This window comes from Melanerpes formicivorus, unplaced genomic scaffold (genome assembly GCF_026170545.1).
Source record: "Melanerpes formicivorus ecotype bairdi unplaced genomic scaffold, bMelFor1.0.p_v2 SCAF_45, whole genome shotgun sequence".
NCBI classification, from domain to species: Eukaryota; Metazoa; Chordata; class Aves; order Piciformes; family Picidae; genus Melanerpes; species Melanerpes formicivorus.
Window position 1 is genome coordinate 2999416 of NW_027142397.1, and position 17906 is coordinate 3017321.

Consider the following 17906-nt stretch of genomic DNA (forward strand, 5'->3'; position numbering starts at 1 on the left):
CGGTGTCCGGCTGTGCAGCCGGGGCCGCCGCCGTACCTGAGCTCCGCGGGACGAGGCCATCGCCGCTCGGCGCCAGCTGCCCTTGCCATGGCTTCCCCCTGGCTCCAGCTCTGGATCCTGCTGCAAGCCTCCTGCCTCTGCCTGGCCCAGATCGTGAGTCCCCTGCCTGGGGGGGAGGGGGGTGAGGGGCAGAGAGGGAACGGAGGTGGACAGAGCAGGACTGGAGATGGGACAGGGAGAGGCTGGAGAGGGACAGGGAGAGGCTGGAGAGGGACAGAGAGGGGCTGGAGATGGGACAGGGAGAGGCTGGAGAGGGACAGAGAGGGAATGAAACGGTTCAGAGAGGGGCTGCAGACGAGCCAGAGAGGGGCCAGCCAGCACCTCCCCCGTGGCAGATGCTCACTCACCATCCTGAGCACCCCTGGAACTTTTTGCTTACTTTCCCATCCCTTTTCCCTCACTTTCCCCGGAAAAGCCTCTCTGGGGGGGATGGAATCAGCTCCCAGTTGGGACCCACAGCCCTGACCCCCTGGGGACTTCTCCGTGCCAAAAGCCTGCCTCCAGCTGTGTGGGACAGGGACTCCTCCGGGGGTTTGGGGCTTGTCAGCTAAACAAGTTGAGTTTTCTCCCCCCCGTGGGGACTCTCTGCTGCCTCCCCTGCAGCCACCACATCTCCCACCGCTCATCACCTGGGGAAGTTGTGACTTGCTTCTGCTCTGCTGGGACGTGCTGGGAGCTAGGCTGAGGGGAGCTGAGCTGCGTTGAGGGGTCCTGAGCCGGGCTGAGGAGGGGGAGAGGGTTTCTGACCCTCCCAAGGCTCTGCAGGGGGTTGCCGAGGGTGAGCAGAGAGGAACAGCAGCGCTGGGGGCGCTGGGGGTCCTGGTGGGCTCTCCAGACTCACTCTCATTCACGGAAGGGAAGCAAAGTCCCTCTGCTCCTCGGGCAGGCAGCATTCCTGCGGGGATCCTCCACCTGGGAGGAGGCAAACGCAGTACCCCAGAGTTTTGTAGCAGACTGAAGAAAACTCTGCCCCTGCAGCTCCTGAGCTGCCTGCTGGAACGGGCAGAGAGGCTGCAGGGAGCTGGGGAGGGGGCAACTGCCTTCCTAAAGCAGCCCCCCTAGGGATGCCATGGGCGGCAGGGGCTGGGGCTGGGCTGGGAGCAAGGGGGACGGTGGAGCTCTCGGAGCAAGAAAGCCTCTGGGCAGCACAAAGCTGCCACTCATGGGTGCTGCCAGGGCTGGGTGCTGCCAGGGCTGGGTGCTGCCACTCATGGGTGCTGCCAGGGCTGGGTGCTGCCATTCATGGGTGCTGCCACTCATGGGTGCTGCCAGGGCTGGGTGCTGCCATTCATGGGTGCTGCCACTCATGGGTGCTGCCACTCATGGGTGCTGCCAGGGCTGGGTGCTCACTCCCACCCTACCCTGCCCGTGGCTCTGCTTCCAAGGTGGAGCCGGAGCAGTCCTGGTTCCAGGACCAAACCAGCAGCTCCTCTCACCCTGCAACCATTTCCCTTGAAAATAAATAACCTGGGAGAGGAGAGAGGAGCCCCAGGAGCGTGGCCCCAGCCAGCCTGTCTGGTTTCCATTTCCAGGAACGCCAGGGGGTGAGGGGGGATTGGTCGCCGGGTCTGGAATCTCTTCCCCCCCCCTCCCCGAAGTCCCCGTTAGGACAACAGAGATTTCTTTGCAAAGCTGCTCCTGTGCAAACCTCAAAGCTGGGGCCAGGCTGCTCGAGGAGCTCCCTGCCGCCGCTGAATGGAGCTTTTGTGCGGTGCTGCAGGCAGGGAGCCAGCCCCAGGCAGGGGGGGACGGTGCCCGTGGAGGGGCTCGGGGTCCCCCTTTCATCCCAGGGCTTCAGGCACCGAAATCCTGCTGGTGCTCCGGGAAATCCCAGAGCTGGGCTCGCACCCCGAGCCGAGAGGGGACCTGGCGAGCCCTGGCACTGCCACACCGGCGCTGGAGCCCTGAAGGCACCAGGGCAGGAGAGGGCATTGGAGGGGCAGAAACTGGGCAGGGGATGGGGAGCTGGCTGTGAACTCCAGGGGAGGTCCTGGATTTGTCCTTCCCTGCCCTCGCTGGGCAGTGGGGGATGCAGGGGGAAGGGCAGAGCTCCACCAGCCTGGGGGGCTCAGTCCGTCCCAGCTCTCCAGAGCTGGCTCCCCAGCACACACCAGCGGTGAGTGCAGTCTCCTGGGCTCCCTCTGACCCCCGGCATCTCCTGGGGGCCTGCCAGCTCCCTCCTGACGTGGGGTCTCATCCCTTCTCCCCCTTAGAGAGGGCCACCAGGAGAGCCTGGCCCACGAGGGCCCCCCGGTCCCCCAGGAGTGCCAGGAGCCGACGGCATCGATGTGAGTACTGGGCTGGGAACCTGTGCCGGCTGCAGGGAAGGAGGGAGGGAGGGACCCCGGCACAAAGAGGGACATTGTGTGGGGCAGAGGCTTGGCAGAGGGCAGGGGATGCCGATGCCTTGTGGTTCCCACACTGCTCTGCTCCTGGGCCGGGGTGGAAGGGTCCCTGTGGAGCGTCTCCAGCTTCGGGTGGGCAGCAATGCTGGCAGGAGGGAGCACAGCTCCTGCCCCACGGCTCCATCCACCTCCCCAGGGCAGCAGCCTGGGGAACCACCTCGGGAAGGGAGGCCTGAAATGCTTTTTGGGGAGCACAGCAGCAGGAAAGTTGGGGGGGCAGGGGGCTGGGGGGGGAGTGGAGGACGCTTGGAGGGGCTGGGTGCAGCCCAGTGAGGAAGGGGAGCTGGGGGGAGGCTGGTGAGGAGCAGGACACCCAAGCTGGGTGCCCACGGAGCAGGGAGGTGGTGGAGGGCTGTGGCAGGAGGCTGGGGCTCTGGAGCCTCCCTGGAGGCTGTGGGGATGGAGCCTGCACAGAGGGGAGATCTGTGAGCCAGCAGAAAGCAGCTTTTCTCCTGGACTTGTCCCCCCCTGCCCCCTCGGTGTTATTTCAGTGCTATTTATACTCCAGGTGCCCACAGCCCTCCCACAGCCCCAGCACAGCCCCAGCTCAGCCCCAGCTCAGCCCCAGCCCAGCCCCAGCCCAGCCCTCTCCTCTCCTTGCTGGCCCCATCCTGCCCTGGCTGGTGTGCTGGGGCAGCCAGCATCTCAGTCCAGCGTGGGGAGGTGGATGGGAGACGTGGGTCCTGAGCTCCTTGCAGTGCCCTGCCTGGCTCCGTGGGGGCACAGCTCCCTTTTCACTCCCTTCTTTCCCTTTCCCCAGGGTGACAAAGGCCCTGCTGGTGCCCCTGGGTCCCCGGTGAGTAGCCACCCCCCCTGCAGCCCCCTGAGGGCCTCCCCCGTTATGGAGCAGCTCCTTTCAATCAGCTCTTCTCTTCTACAGGGCATCAAGGGGGATCCTGGAGCCCCTGGTCCCGATGGACCCCCAGGGAAGCCTGGCATCGATGTGAGTACCAACCTGGTGTGTGCTCCTGCCCAGTGCCCCCAGCTGCAGCAGGCTCTCAGCAAACTCCTCCTCCCTGCTGGCACATGGATCACCTAAGGAAGGGCTCAGATCCCTTGGAGTGGGAGCTGAAAGCACAGCAGGCAACGAAGCAGAGCTCAGGCAGGGCTGCTGCCACCCCCTCCCCCTGCCCAGGCTCCCAGAGCCTGTGCCCCTCCAGCCCATGCCAGGAAAGCCACCCCAGGGCACCCACAGCCCTCAAGAGGAAAAGGTTTCTCCTTCTCCTTTACTGCAGCTGCTGCCCTCCCCCAGCTTCAGCTCCATTTCCCCCTGGGGCAATCCTGGAACCACCTCCTTGGCACCCACCTGGGTGGCACTGGTGACTTCCCCCACTGCCCAGAGGTGGTAAGCAGGAAGGGGATGGAGCTGCCAGCTCCTGGCACCACAGAGCTCCAGCTGGGGTACCCAGGGGTGCTGATGGGTGCCAGGGGAGGCTTGGGCTGGGTGCCTGACCCCATGCCCAGACGCAGCAGGGGCAAGCAGCTGCCAGCCTCAGGCAGTGACCTGCAGACTGCAGGATCCTCTTCTGTCTCCCTGGGTGGCACCTCAGAAACCCACAATGACTGAGTGCCAGCTGCCACTGCCAGCTTTCAGCCAGGCTGCAGAGCAGAGCAGAGCAAGGGGTTCTCCACCTCCAGCAGCCCTGTGTGCCCAGAAGCAGGCAGGGATTGCCCTGGGGGTGAAGCTCAAACCATCAAACTCCAGCCCTGGCACAGCCCTCAGGGAGGGAGAGGGGAGCCAGGCACTGCCCTGGAGCTGGTGGAGCTGGCAGCACAGGCAGCCTGAGCTCCCCACGTGCCTCTGCCAGGCTTGGGGCAGCCCTGCTGGATGGCATGGGGGGCCCTGCTGAGCCCCAACGTGGGGGCTTGAAGCTGGGCAGCTCCGGGAAGCTGTGGAGCAGCCCTGCTGCCTTGGCCAGGGACCCCCCACACTGGACCAGGAACATCTTACACTGGACCAGGGACCCCTCACACTGGACCAGGGTCACCCCACACTGGACCAGGGACCCCCCACACTGGACCAGGGTCACCCCACACTGGACCAGGGACACCCCACACTGGACCAGGGACCCCTCACACTGGACCAGGGACACCCCACACTGAGCCAGGGTCACCCCACACTGGACCAGGGTCACCCCACACTGGACCAGGGACCCCTCACACTGGACCAGGGACCCCCCACACTGGACCAGGGACCCCCCACACTGGACCAGGGTCCCCTCACACTGGACCAGGGACCCCTCACACTGGACCAGGGTCAGCCCACACTAGAGCAGGTTGCTCAAGGGCTGAGGGCTGCAGGCAGCAGCTGCAGGCTTGCTGGGTGATGTGCACAGCAGTGAGCAGCAGAAATTCCCCACAGGCAGCCCTCAGCCCATGGTGCAAAGGGAGCAGAAGGGCTGCAGCCCATTTCCCATCCTCTCTCTCCTCCTGCAGGGCCTGACAGGAGCCAAAGGGGAGCCAGGAGCCATCGGTGGGCCAGGACTAAAAGTGAGTGAGAGGCCACTGTGGGAAGCTGCTCCAGGCTCCCATTTCCCCTCCTGGAGCCACAGCAGCATGGAGGGGGCATGGCTGCAGGCAGGGGGATGCTGCTTGGCAAGGACAGGGGCACTCAGGCTGCTCTGTGGGGGGAGGGATTGTGGCAGCTGAGAGCAGTGGAGCAGAGCCTGCAGGGCTCAGATCCTCCTCCCTCAGCTCCTGACTCTCCCCTTCTGTCCCAACAGGGCCAGCCTGGACTTCCAGGGCCACCAGGGCTCCCTGTGAGTATTTGCCTCTGCCCTGGGTGCTGGTGATGGACCCACTCCTGGGACCCCAGCCCCAGCCTGGGTGGCAGTGTGGGCATTGCCCTCCTCAGGCTAGGGCTGCTGCTGGGCTCTGGGGGCTTGGGACCAACTGTGTCTTTCCTTTTCTTGCAGGGTCCTTCCCTGCCAGGACCACCTGTAAGTGCCTGGGGGGGAGGGGGGCAGCCAGAGCCCCTGCTCAGGGTCGTGCTGGAAGAGCTCAAATCTCCCCAGCCCTCCAAGGAGGGGTCCTGAGGCTCAAGCCCCCTCCCTGGCTGAATGTCTGTCTTCTCCTTAGGGGCTTCCAGGCCAGGTTGGGCTTCCTGGAGAGATTGGAGCGCTGGGGCCCAAGGTGAGGGGGCAGGAGGGGGTGTGGGAAAGCCTCTCCTCCTCACACCACACTGTGGGGCTCCTGAGGTCACCAGCAGTGTCCCCAGGCTGTAGGGGAGCGAGGTGCCACGGTGGGGATGGAGGGGTGATGGACTCTGTGCCTGCATCCCTGTCCCCTAGAGCCCCCCAGCCCCTGCTGTGACCACCTGCTGCTTCCCCACCCCCTGCCCCCCAGCTCCAGCAGTACCTGCTGCCCCCACCCCCCCTCACTGCTCTCTCCTGGGCCTGCTCTTTCCTAGGGTGACCCTGGACCCGATGGCCCCCGGGGTCCCCCAGGCCCTCCAGGCAAACCAGTGAGTATCTGCCCAGGCAGCAGCACCTGCTGCAGGAGGGAGGAGCCCCCAGCCAGGCTCAGCCCAGCAGCTGGGGCTGGGGGCTGGCCTCTGGCACCCCCTCACCCCCTCCTTGCTCCTCTCCTTCCTGGGTCTAGCACTCACCCCTCCTGCAAAACACTTTTGCACTGAGGGTGGTGAGAGCCTGGCCCAGGCTGCCCAGGCTGGTGGGAGCTGCCCAGCCCTGGCACCAGCCCTGGCACCAGCCCTGGCACCAGCCCTGCTCACCTGGGGCTCTGAGCAACCTGCTGCAGCTGGAGCTGTCCCTGCTGGCTGCAGGGGGGTGGACTGGGTGCCCTTCACAGGTCCTTCCAGCCCAAACCCTTCTGTGGTTGCCCCACTCTGGGATGCAGCCACGGATGCTGACGGTCTCCTTCCCTGCAGGGCCCCCCAGGACACCTCCAAGGACTGGAAGGCAGTGCTGACTTCTTGGTGAGAGCTGCCATTCCCCTCAGCAGGGCCTGGCAGGGTCACAGCTGCTGGGGGAGCCTGTGCTGCTCTCAGCCACAGCCAGCAGTGTAGCCTGGGGGCTGGGGGAGCAGAGCTGCTGCCAGCAGTGGGGCCCAGCACAGCCTGGCTTCACCACCCGGAGTGGGAGCCTGCCCTTGCCCCTGCAGCTTCTCCACAGCCTCTGGGTCCCTTCCCAGCTCAACCTGTGCTGCTTTTTCCCCACCAGTGCCCCACCAGCTGCCCTCCAGGTCCCAAAGGCCCCCAGGGACTGCAGGGACTGAAGGTAAGGGAGCTGCCAAGGAGAGGAGAGTCTCCATCACCTCCAGCATGCTGTGCTCCAGTGGAGGAACCTTCCCTGCTCTGGAGGCTTGGGGAGCTCAGGAGCTGCTCTGCTCTCCTGGGAGCACAAAGCTGTGCATGGAGAGAGCCCTGGGGGCAAAAGTGCTCTGGGAGAGGTCCCCCATGGCTCTCCAGCTTCCTCCTGGGGAGCGAGACCTCATGCCACAGCCCCAGCCGTGCTGCTGCCAGCTCCCTGCACCCCAGAGCCCGGGGGGTTAAACCCAGTGAGCATCCCCACCACACCCCCTTGTGTCTCCAGGGGGCTGCTGAGACCCCACCGTGCCACCAGTGGGATGCTGAGCTGCACCACACCACCAGTGAAGCACTGAGCCCCACACTGTATCACCAGGGGGAAGCTGAGCCCCACACTGTATCACCAAGGGGATGCTGAGCCCCACACCTTGTCACCAGGGGGTGCTGAGCCCCCCATTGGGCACCCCAGGGTGGGGGGTGATGGCAGGGTGGCTCTGGGTGCTGCAGCTGTGGGGCTGCTGCCTCAGCCCAGGGTGGATCCTCACCTTCCTTTGCCCTCAGGGACACAGAGGCCGCCCTGGTGCCCTCGGGGAGCCTGGCAGGCAGGGCAGGCAGGTCAGTGACATCTCCCAGTGGGAGCCAGGCATGCCTGCTGCTGGGGGAGCAGGGGACCAGGGAGCAGGGGACTCTGGGGAGAGGAAGGGGGAAGGAAGGGAAGGGGTGGGGGAGGGAGGAGGGAGAGCCAGGGCTGGGTGGGCAGGGTGGGCTTCCCACAGCGGCTCCCTGGGTGGAGGGACCTGTGCCCAGCCCCTGCTGGGTCCTGGGTGAGGGTGGTCCTGGGCCCTCAGGGTGGTTTGTACCTCTGCTCCACCTCAACACTCACACTGCTCCTCTTCATCACTCCCCAGGGTGCCAAGGGTGACATTGGCCTGTCTGGAGAGCAAGGCATCCCAGGCCCTCCGGTGAGCTGCTCCCTCCTCCCTGCTGCTTCCTCCCTGCTGCTCCTTCCTCCCTGCTCCTTCCTCCCTGCTCCTTCCTCCCTGCTGCTTCCTCCCTGCTGCTCCTTCCTCCCTGCTCCTTCCTCCCTGCTCCTTCCTCCCTGCTCCTTCCTCCCTGCTGCTCCTTCCTCCCTGCTGCTCCTTCCTCCCTGCTCCTTCCTCCCTGCTCCTTCCTCCCTGTTCCTTCCTCCCTGCTCCTTCCTCCCTGTTCCTTCCTCCCTGCTCCTTCCTCCCTGTTCCTTCCTCCCTGCTCCTTCCTCCCTGTTCCTTCCTCCCTGCTGCTTCCTCCCTGCTGCTCCTTCCTCCCTGCTGCTCCTTCCTCCCTGCTGCTCCTTCCCCCTTGCCCTTGATGCTCTTCAGAGGTCTTCTCCAACCAAAGTGATTCTGTCCTATGAAAGACCCCTGGGTGCCCCAGGAGCTGGGGGCAACTGGTTTGTGCCTGACCCCAGAGCCTAGAGACAGGACCCCAGTGTGCCCTTGCTCCTGTGGAGCCACCTCTGAGACTGCAGCAGAACCTTCCTCCCCTCCCTCCCCTTCCTCCCAGCTGCAGAGCTGCCACCAGGGAGGTGGCAGAGCCACATCCTGCCTGAGACAGAACCATAGAATCACAGAATCATCAATAAGGTTGGAAAAGACCTCAGAGCTCACCGAGTCCAACCTCTCACCCAACCCCTCCTGACCACCTAAACCCTGGCCCCAAGTGCCACATCCAATCCCCTCTTCAACACCTCCAGGGCTGGGGACTCCACCACCTCCCTGGGCAGCCCATTCCACACTTCTTGAGGTGGACAAGCTGCTGGCTGGGTCCAAGCCCGCTGAGCCCAGCTGCAGGGGGGGTGCAGTGCCCAGCTCCCCGCGGGGCTGCAGGATTAGAGCCCTTGGAGCTCGCTGAGCACTTTGAAGATGAAAAGCAATTAATGGGCTGAGCCCTTCAGGCCAGGGAAAGGGCAAAACCCACTTTGAAGCCAAGGGCTGTGCTGGGGGGGAGCTGCACCAGCGTGGGCCAGTTGCTGTTATTGAACTGACAGCTGGGCAAAGCTGCTGGTGGGGGGCTGCAGGGTCAGGGCTGAGCGGAGCCGCTGCAGCCCCTCCTGCCCGGCCGGGCTGGCTGCTTCCCACAGCTGCCTCCTGCTCTAATTGGGGCTCCCCCCTGGGCTCTTTCCAGCTAAGTTGGATGCTTTTTTCCTTCCCACAGGGTCCACAGGGCCCGAGGGGCTATCCTGGGATGGCAGGACCCAAGGGTGAGACGGTGAGCAGCGGTGGGGGGCCCGGCTCTGGGCTCAGGGGGCTCAGCTCCCGGGGTGCTGCTCCAGCAGCGCTCAGGTGGCTGTTTGGCCACCTTGGAGAGCTGGATGCTGCCTCCTGCTGCTGGGCTCGGGCCTGGCTGGGGGCTGGGGGTGGGATGGGAGGAACTGAGCCCTCCATGTCCTCTTTGCAGGGTCCTGCTGGTTACAAGGGGATGGTTGGCACCATCGGAGCAGCCGGGCGGCCGGTGAGCGCCCTCCCAAATCCCTGGGGGCTGTGGGACAGGCAGGGGACCCCCTGCTCAGCCCCCATCTTTCTACCCTCCAGGGCAAGGAAGGGCCCAAGGGACCACCTGGGGACCCTGGTGAGAAGGGAGAGCTGGTAGGTAACTGCCCTGGGGGGGGCAGTGCCCCCTTTCCCCAGCTGGGCCCCGCTGCCTGGCACAGAGAGGGGCTGTGCCCAGGGGACCTTGAGGGGCATCTGCTCCTCCCAGCTCCCTCCCCTGCACCAAGAGAGCTGCTGCAGTGACTCTTGCTCTCTCCTGCTCTAGGGTGGCCGTGGCATCAGGGGTCCCCAAGGAGACATTGGCCCCAAGGGGGAGAATGTAAGTGACAGCTGGTGCCACCTGTGCCCACAGGGAGATCTCTCTGCCTCTCTCTGCCCCAGCTGGGCTCACCTGGCTTCCTTCCTGGCTCAGCTCAGGGCTGGAGCTTTCCTTTCCCTTCCCAGCCTTTCTTTTTGCCTGCCCCAACCACAAACCTTTCAGTCCCTCTGTGGTGGGTTGGAAATGGTCCCCCCCAGCATTAGCTTTGCCAGCCCAGCTCAGCTGGAAGCCAAGGGAAGCTGTGCTGGCAAGCAGAGCTCCAATCTGCACTGGAAGGCAGTGAGCAGGGACAGCACAGACAATACTTACAGGTACCCACAACTCATGTTCAGCACAAGGACCCCCCCCTGGCCAAGGCCCAGGGGAAGCTGCTACAAGGATGAGCAGAGAGCTGCTCCCAGGTGGCTTCAGAGCTGCTGGAGCCTCTTGGCTGGGGTCTGCTGAGGGCTGATCCCTCACTGCCTGCCTGCAGAGCGGCTCTCAGGGCTTGGTGGAGAGCAAGGATCTCAGGAGGAGGAGCAGAGGGCTGGAGCTGCTCTGCTGTGAGGGCAGGCTGAGGGAGTTGGGGCTGTGCAGTCTGGGGAAGAGAAGGCTCCAAGGAGACCTAATTGTGGCCTTCCAGGATCTGCAGGGGGCTCCAAGAAAGCTGGGGAGGGACTTTTGAGGGTGTCAGGGAGTGATAGGACTGGGGGGGATGGAGCAACACTAGAAGTGGGGAGATTCAGATTGGCTGTTAGGAGCAAGAAGTTCCCCATGAGTATGGTGAGACACAGGCTGCCCAGGGAGGTGGTGGAAGCCTCCTGCCTGGAGGTGTTTGCAGCCAGGCTGGAGGTGGCTGTGAGCAACCTGCTGCAGTGTGAGGTGTCCCTGCCCATGGCAGGGGGTTGGAGCTGGCTGAGCCTTGAGCTCCCTTCCAGCCCTGACAACTCTCTGATCCTACCAGCTCCTCCCTCTCTGCCTCCCCCTTACCTTGCTGGACAAAAAGGAGCAGAGAAAGGAGCTGAGGAGTTAGACTGAGCCAAACCAATGCAGGCAAGGTCAAGCAAAAGCCAGCTGGTCCCTGCCCCAGAGCAGAGGAGCAAGAGGAGGCAGCAGCTGCTGTGGGCACTCACTCTCCCCTGGCAGCTCTCTCTCCAGGGGGTTGCTCTGAGCTCTCTGCCTTTGCCTCTCCACTCCCAGCAGTGACCTGGGCACATTTTCAGCACTTTTTCTGCTCCAGAGCTGTGAACAAAAAAGCAGCTGTGAGAAGCCCAGCCTAACCCCGCCCAGGCTCTGCCAGGTGCCAGAGCCAGTGCCTCTCCCTCCTTTGGCAGGGCCTCCCGGGCATCGACGGCAAAGACGGCACCCCGGGCATCCCCGGCCTGAAGGTGAGCTGCCCTGGCAGGGGCTGGCAGCAGTGGGAAGCAGGCACTGCCTGCCCCCCGTGCTGCCTGCTGGCAAGGAAGGGGGTGGGGAGTGGTGTAAGGTGCCAGCCCTCGGTGTGGCACCTCCCGGGGCATGGCTGACCCCCACGGGGTGGAGCCTTTGGCCGGGGGTCCCTTGGGTGCCACCCGTGGGCATCTCGGCTCTGCACCTTTCTCTGCCACTCCATAACAGCCTGGTTGTCCCCCCCAGGGCAGCGTGGGGCAGCCTGGCCACCCGGGCACACCAGGACACCGGGGACAAGCTGTGAGTACCCAGACGGGTGACACCCCCACCCCCCACCCCCCCCCCGGGGCCAGCACCCGGCAGGGGCACTGCCTGCAGGGCTGTGCCAGGCTCTGATCCCACTTCTGTTCCCCCAGGGCTTGCCAGGCCAGCCGGGAAGCAAAGGTGGCCCAGGAGAGAAGGTGGGTCTGGGGCAGCCGGGGCCGGGGGGCAGCCCCTTGGGGCCGGGGGGCAGCCCCTCGGGGCCCTGCTCACCCAACAGGGTGCTGCAGCAGCTTGCATGCTCCCTCCTCCTCCTCCTCCTGTCCCCTCCGCTGCCCTCCCTGTCCCTGAAGCATCTCCATCTCCCCCCTGCAGGGTGACGCAGGAGCTCGGGGGCAGCCCGGCGGCACCGGGGCACCAGGGCAGGTTGTGAGTATGCAGATGCCAGCACGGTCCTCTGGGCACAGCCTGAGGCTTGCTCTCTCTTGGGTCGTTTCCTGTTTGCTGTCCAGCAGAAAGCAGAGTGGGGCACTTCACCCCTCTCCCCCCCACCCAACCCCTCCATCCCTCCTCTGCCCTCAGCCCCTGCAGCAGCTTCTTCGGGGAGCAGCTCTTGGGGCTCCTTCTCCAGCAGCTTCTTGGCCACCCAGCATTTTGTGTGGCTGCAGGGGCCAGGGCCAGATGTGCCTCAGGCAAGGCTGGAGGGCAGCTGATGGCAGAGGGCTGCAGGAGAAGCAGCTGCCCTGGCCTCTGTTCCCCTTGTAGGGTGAGCCTGGACCTCGTGGTGAGCAGGGACCTCAGGGTGTCCCTGGGCTGAAGGTGAGTCCAAGGGACCTGAGGGGTTTGTGCTGGTTCCAGGAGCTGCTCCTGACTCAATTCTCTGCCTGGGTCTCCACAGGGTGACCGGGGGGAGCGTGGCCCTGTGGGCCCCCCAGGAGAGCAGGGAAGAGTGGTGAGTTGGCATTCACCTGGGCATGGCTGTGGGGTGGGGCAGTGGGGCAGGGCTGGCACTGCCTGCACAGCCCCTCTGGCTTTGATGGGGCAGTGGGGCAGGGCTGGCACTGCCTGCACATCCCCTCTGGCTTTGATGGGGCAGTGGGGCAGGGCTGGCACTGCCTGCACAGCCCCTCTGGCTTTGATGGGGCAGTGGGGCAGGGCTGGCACTGCCTGCACAGCCCCTCTGGCTTTGATGGGGCAGTGGGGCAGGGCTGGCACTGCCTGCACAGCCCCTCTGGCTTTGATCACAGCTGGGATCCATCCCCTGCCCCATCCTGCTGTGCCTGGCTGCTGGAGAGGGATTAGCTGCTGGGGCAAACAGCTCAGGGATTAGCAGCTCCTGGGGCCATGCTGGGTCTGCAGCCCCAGCCAGCAGAGGAATTTCCTCCCAGCCTGGGGAGTTGCTCAGCCCCTCGGGGAGGCTTTTCTGGGGTAGAAAATTGGCCAAAAAGTGAACTTTGTCCCTCTGGCTGCCTGGCAATGGGAGCCCACCCCTGGCAGAGCCCCCACCCCCTTGGCATAGCTGGAGGGGAGCTTCCATCATCATTTGCTGCCCTGTCCTCCCCCCAGAGACTGAATTCAGGACAGGCTGGGATGCTGAGGGGGGGATGTTGGGATACTGTGGGACAGGTTTGGGATGCTGGAGGACCAGGCTGGGATGCTGGGGGGGATGAGGAGCTGCCCACACACCTCAGTGCTTTGGGGAGGAGGATCTGGTGGTGGGGGCAGAGTTTTCCCCAGCCCTCTCCTCACTCACTTTGCTTTTCCCCCATCTTACCTCCATTTCCAGGGACCAAAGGGTGAGCAGGGTCCACCAGGAATCCCAGGACCCCAGGGCTTGCCAGGAGTCAAAGGAGACAAGGTGACTGCTCCTGGCTGCATGGGCTGGGCTGCTCTGGGGTCCAGCTGAGGGAAGCTGTGCTGAGCTGAACCCCCCCCTCTAAAAACCTCCTTTCTCCAGGGCTCCCCAGGGAAAACTGGCCCCAAAGGCAGCACTGTGAGTACCTCACCCCCTGCCCTGACTTGGGGAACTGCTGGCACAGGGCTGGCACCCACCTCTAAGGGGGCTGGCACCCACCAATAGCTTTGTCCATCAGCACCCCTCCAGCATCCTGGTTGCAGGGGGGGGCTAAGGAGGAGTTAAAGTGGCTCTGGGGGCTGGTGGTGAGAGGTCACCTTTCACAGAATGGGTTGGGCTGGAAGGGGCCTTCCAGACCACCCAGATCCAAACCCTGCTGTGGGCAGGGACACCTCCCCCAGGACCAGGTTGCCTCATCCAACCTGGCCTTGAGCACCTCCAGGGAGGGGGCATCCAGGACCTCCCCTGGGCAACCTGCCCCAGGGTCTCACCGCCCTCAGAGTGAAGAATCTCTTCCTAATCTCTTCCTTTCTTGTTGCCTGTCCTCTAGGGAGACCCTGGTGTCCATGGCCTGGCAGGGCTGAAGGGAGAGAAGGTAGGGCCCTGCAGGTGGCTCCTGGGTGAGGAGGGATGTGGGTACCATGCTGGGGGGCTCCTGGCCAGCATGCTCCTGGCTCATGCAGCCATGGATGGACCTGAGGAGCTCAGAGCTCCTTTCCAACCTTGAGGATTCCACGGTGTGCTCTGGCACGGGGGGGATGCTGCAGCTCCCAGTCTGTGCTGGCTCCACATTGCATCTCTTGTGCCCTCTGTCCCCAGGGTGAATCAGGAGAGCCAGGGCCAAAGGGACAGGTGAGTGGTGGGGGTCTGGGGACAGGGGAGTGGGGGGGAGGGTGGTTGGGAGCAAGAGGCTCCTCATACCTTCACGCTGGGTGGTCCTGAGAGCCCCCCAGCTGGAGGTGATCCATGGAGCTGGTGCCTGCTGCATGCTGCTGGCCTGAGGAAGCGTTTTCCCTGGAGATGGACTTCAGTGAGCACATCCAGCCCCGGGTTCAGGTTCTTCCCCCACCCGGGGCTCAGATCCTGGCCGCAGTGGTGGATGCTGGAGGCCGCTGGGGGGGAGCCTCGGGGGGCAGCCGCTGGGGGGAGCCTCGGGGGGCAGCCGCTGGGGGGAGCCTCGGGGGGCAGCCCCTGCGCCGAGGACAGGGCTGAGCTCCCAGCTCCTGACACCGCTCTCCCTCTCCACCACAGCAAGGCATCCAGGGGGAGCTTGGCTTCCCTGGCCCCTCAGGGGATGCTGGAGCTCCTGGGGTGCGAGGCTACCCGGGCCCCCCCGGGCCACGAGGACTGGTCGGGGAGCGCGGCGTGCCAGGGATGCCCGGCCAGAGGGGCGCGGCGGTGAGTGCCCCCTGCCTGTGTGCCCCCAGCCCCTGTGCCCCCAGCCCCTGTGCCCCCAGCCTCTGTGCCCCCAGCCTGTGTGCCCAGCGGCGTCTGGGCCTGCAGCAGCAGGAGTGGGGCCAGCAGGACCAGGGCAGGGACTGCCCCCCTGTGCTCAGCACTGCTGAGGGGTCAGATGCTGAGTTCAGCTTTGGGTCTCTCACTGCAGGAAGGACATCGAGGGGCTGGAGTGGGACTGGAGAAGGGCAACAGAGCTGGGGGAGGGTCTGGAGAACAGGGCTGGGGAGGAGCAGCTGAGGGAGCTGGGGGTGTGCAGCCTGGAGAAGGGGAAGCTGAGGGGAGAGGTCATTGCCCTCTGCAGCTCCCTGAGAGGAGGCTGGAGCCAGGTGGGGTTGGGCTCTTGTCCCTAGGAACAAGAGAGAGGACCAGAGGACACTGCCTCAGGCTGCAGCAGGGGAGGTTTGGGTTGGACACTGAGGCTGAGCACTGGCACCAGGAGTGAAGTGAAAACAAAGAAGGATGGGAAGCTGTCGTGGGGTGCAGGGAGAGGCTCTGGAGCGGGGTGGGTCAGGATGGGACCTGCTCTGTGGGTGCAGGTGGGGACAGGAGGGACCTCCCTTGCTGAGGTGTGCCTCCTCTCCCTGCTGCAGGGCCGGGACGCTGGGGACCAGCACATCGTTGACGTGGTCCTGAAGATGCTGCAAGGTGAGGGCACAGGCAGGGCACCACCAGCTGGGGGGCTGCCACCACGTCCTGTCCCACACTGGCCCCTCTCTGCCCTACAGAGCAGCTGGCTGAGGTGGCTGTCAGTGCCAAGAGAGCTGCCCTGGGTGGAGTGGGTGCCGTGGGACCCCCTGGACCACCCGGTCCTCCGGGGCCCCCTGGCGAGCAAGGCCCACACGGACCCATGGGACCCCGAGGTGTCCCTGGCATCCTGGGTGCTGCTGGGCAGATTGGCAACGTAGGACCCAAAGGTAGGTGGCTGGTGGCCATACCCACAGCATGCTGGGCAAAAGCCCTGGGGGCTGGCCCTGCCCCCTCCTGCCGCCCTTGTCCCCAGCCTTGCTCCCTGAGCAGGGCCAGCCCTGTCGCACCCCCTGCGGGGTCTGTGCTGCCTGCTGCAGCGCCGGCAAGTCCTCCCTCCCTGTTTCCTTCCCTCCCTGTTTCCTTCCCTGCAGGGAAACGAGGTGAGAAGGGGGAGAGAGGAGAGGCTGGACGTGGCCACCCAGGCATGCCAGGGCCCCCAGGGATCCCAGGTGAGTCCCCATCCCCCTCTCCAGGCGGTGCTGAGTCCCCGCGGGGCGGCAGCAGTCCCCATGCCCCTTGCTGCTGCGATCCCGAGCCCGGCTGGGGCTTCTGCCCCCTCCCTGCAAAGCTGCACAGCTTCAAAGAGCCCTTTGCCACCTCCTCGCTGCCCACAGCTCTGCCAGCCACTTCCCTGTCCCCTGCTTGCCCCTCCCCTGCTGTCCTGCCCCATCCCCATCCCCACCGGCAGCACTCCCCCAGCCCCTGCTCTGCTCTGCGCTCCAGCGCAGCACCCACCGGCTCCCTTTGCAGGTCTCCCTGGCATCCCTGGGCACGCTCTGGACGGCAAGGCTGGCGAGAGGGGCTTGCCAGGCTCCCCAGGGGAGGCTGGCCGCCCGGGCTTGCCCGGTCCTGCCGGGTTGCCAGGGTTCTGTGACCCAGCAGCCTGCCTGGCAGCCTCGGCGTACGCCGCCGCACGCCTGCCCGAGCCGGGGGCCGTCAAAGGCCCAATCTACTGAGGGGGCACCAGGGCACACCTGGCCAGCAGACCCACGCCAGGCCTGGCACCAAAGGCACCAGAAAACTGCAAAGCCCCAGGGAGCAACCTCTTGAGCCCAGCCCAAGCTGTGGGAGGACGTTGGCCTCGGGGCAGCCACCCGAGGGGGGAAACACAGCCATGGGGAGCGTCGTCTGGCGGAGGCATCACCTCCTGCTCACAGCTTGGAGGACACTGGAGAAGAAAGAGAGGTCACCCCAAGGCCTGCCCTCGTTGCTGGGGGTCATCACCTGCCTCCTTTGCCCGTCCCTATCCCCCCCTTCCCCAGAGAAATAAATTGTCTTTTCTACAAACCCTCTCACTCTGGAGTGTCCTGCTTGGTGCCACCTTCTCATCGCCAGCCTCTGGGTCCCTTGGTGCCACCTTCTCATCACCAGCCTCTGGGTCCCTTGGTGCCACCTTCTCATCACCAGCCTCTGGGTCCCTTGATGCCACCTTCTCATCACCAGCCTCTGGGTCCCTTGGTGCCACCTTCTCATCACCAGCCTCTGGGTCCCTTGGTGCCACCTTCTCATCACCAGCCTCTGGGTCCCTTGATGCCACCTTCTCATCACCAGCCTCTGGGTTCCCTGGTGCCACCTTCTCATTGCCAGCCTCTGGGTCCCTTGGTGCCACCTTCTCATCGCCAGCCTCTGGGTCCCTTGGTGCCACCTTCTCATCGCCAGCCTCTGGGTTCCTTGGTGCCACCTTCTCATTGCCAGCCTCTGGGTCCCTTGGTGCCACCTTCTCATTGCCAGCCTCTGGGTTCCCTGGTGCCACCTTCTCATTGCCAGCCTCTGGGTCCCTTGGTGCCACCTTCTCATCACCAGCCTCTGGGTTCCTTGGTGCCACCTTCTCATCACCAGCCTCTGGGTCCCTTGGTGCCACCTTCTCATCACCAGCCTCTGGGTCCCTTGGTGCCACCTTTTCAATGCCAGCTTCTCCTCTCCCCTCCCCCCTTTTGGCTACTTTTAAACCCCCAAACCTTAGGGTTAATGAAACTTTAATTGGGGAGTGAATTGCAAAGGTTTTAGTTGCAGGCTGGAATCCAATCAAGGCATTAAGAAGGCTGCCTGCTAATTAGGAGCCAGACCCTGGCTGTTTGCAGGGAGTGGCAAACGTGCTCCAGATCTGCTCCTCACAAATAGCTATCCCAGGCACCCTAAGCTGGCTGCCACCAGCGGGAGAAGGGAGCTGGAAATCCAAAGAGCTGGGGAAAGGAAGCAGCTGGAGAGTGGCCAAGCCCTGCCCCAAACGGTGCTGAGAAGAGAGGTGGAGCTGGAGCCTCCTGGAGCACTGCTCTCCATCCCTGGAGAGAGAGGGAGGCTCAAGCTGATCCTTCTCGGGGTGGGGGATTCAGGTTCCCCAAGCCCTGCAGGGGCAGCCTGCGGCTGGGGCTGGCTCTGCGCTCCAGCTGTGCGGCGCAGCTGGGGCTCCGCAGCCCAAAGCTTCTCCTTCGGCTGCTGTTGCCCACGAGAGGGAGCTGCCAGCCCGCGGAATCCCTCTTCTCAGGGACTCCTCCCTTGGGCTCTGCCACCACATCCAGAGCTTAGCCCTGGCAGGCTGCAGGGACCCCCAGGCACAGGGCCGAGCCCTCCCTTTGCTTATGGGGGGGCAAAGGCTGAATCCCCTCCTTCACTCAGCCCCTTCCCACCTCCGGGATGAACA

General features: G+C 64.8%; 1 protein-coding gene across 1 annotated transcript; it reads left to right on the plus strand.

Annotated features, from left to right (window-relative positions):
• Window positions 1-16544, plus strand: COL9A2 (collagen type IX alpha 2 chain). Its single transcript, XM_068159286.1, has 32 exons — window positions 1-153; window positions 2274-2348; window positions 3226-3261; window positions 3346-3408; window positions 4902-4955; window positions 5189-5224; window positions 5381-5404; window positions 5544-5597; window positions 5875-5928; window positions 6352-6399; window positions 6644-6700; window positions 7291-7344; window positions 7638-7691; window positions 8923-8976; window positions 9166-9219; window positions 9300-9353; window positions 9523-9576; window positions 10890-10943; window positions 11191-11244; window positions 11361-11405; window positions 11581-11634; window positions 11971-12024; window positions 12104-12157; window positions 12992-13063; window positions 13163-13198; window positions 13611-13655; window positions 13880-13912; window positions 14312-14458; window positions 15109-15163; window positions 15244-15432; window positions 15637-15714; window positions 16016-16544. Exons 1-32 carry the CDS (start codon window positions 88-90, stop codon window positions 16219-16221), a joined length of 2067 nt encoding a protein of 688 aa, XP_068015387.1. The 5' UTR covers window positions 1-87; the 3' UTR covers window positions 16222-16544.
• Window positions 16545-17906: the final 1362 nt, after the last annotated feature.

Coding starts and splice junctions, on each gene's coding strand:
- COL9A2 (XM_068159286.1), top strand. CDS start 88: ATGGCTTCCCCCTGGCTCCAGCTCTGGATCCTGCTGCAAGCCTCCTGC. Junction 13,199..13,610: donor CTGGCCCCAAAGGCAGCACT/GTGAGTACCTCA, acceptor CCTGTCCTCTAG/GGAGACCCTGGTGTCCATGG. Junction 13,913..14,311: donor AGCCAGGGCCAAAGGGACAG/GTGAGTGGTGGG, acceptor TCTCCACCACAG/CAAGGCATCCAGGGGGAGCT.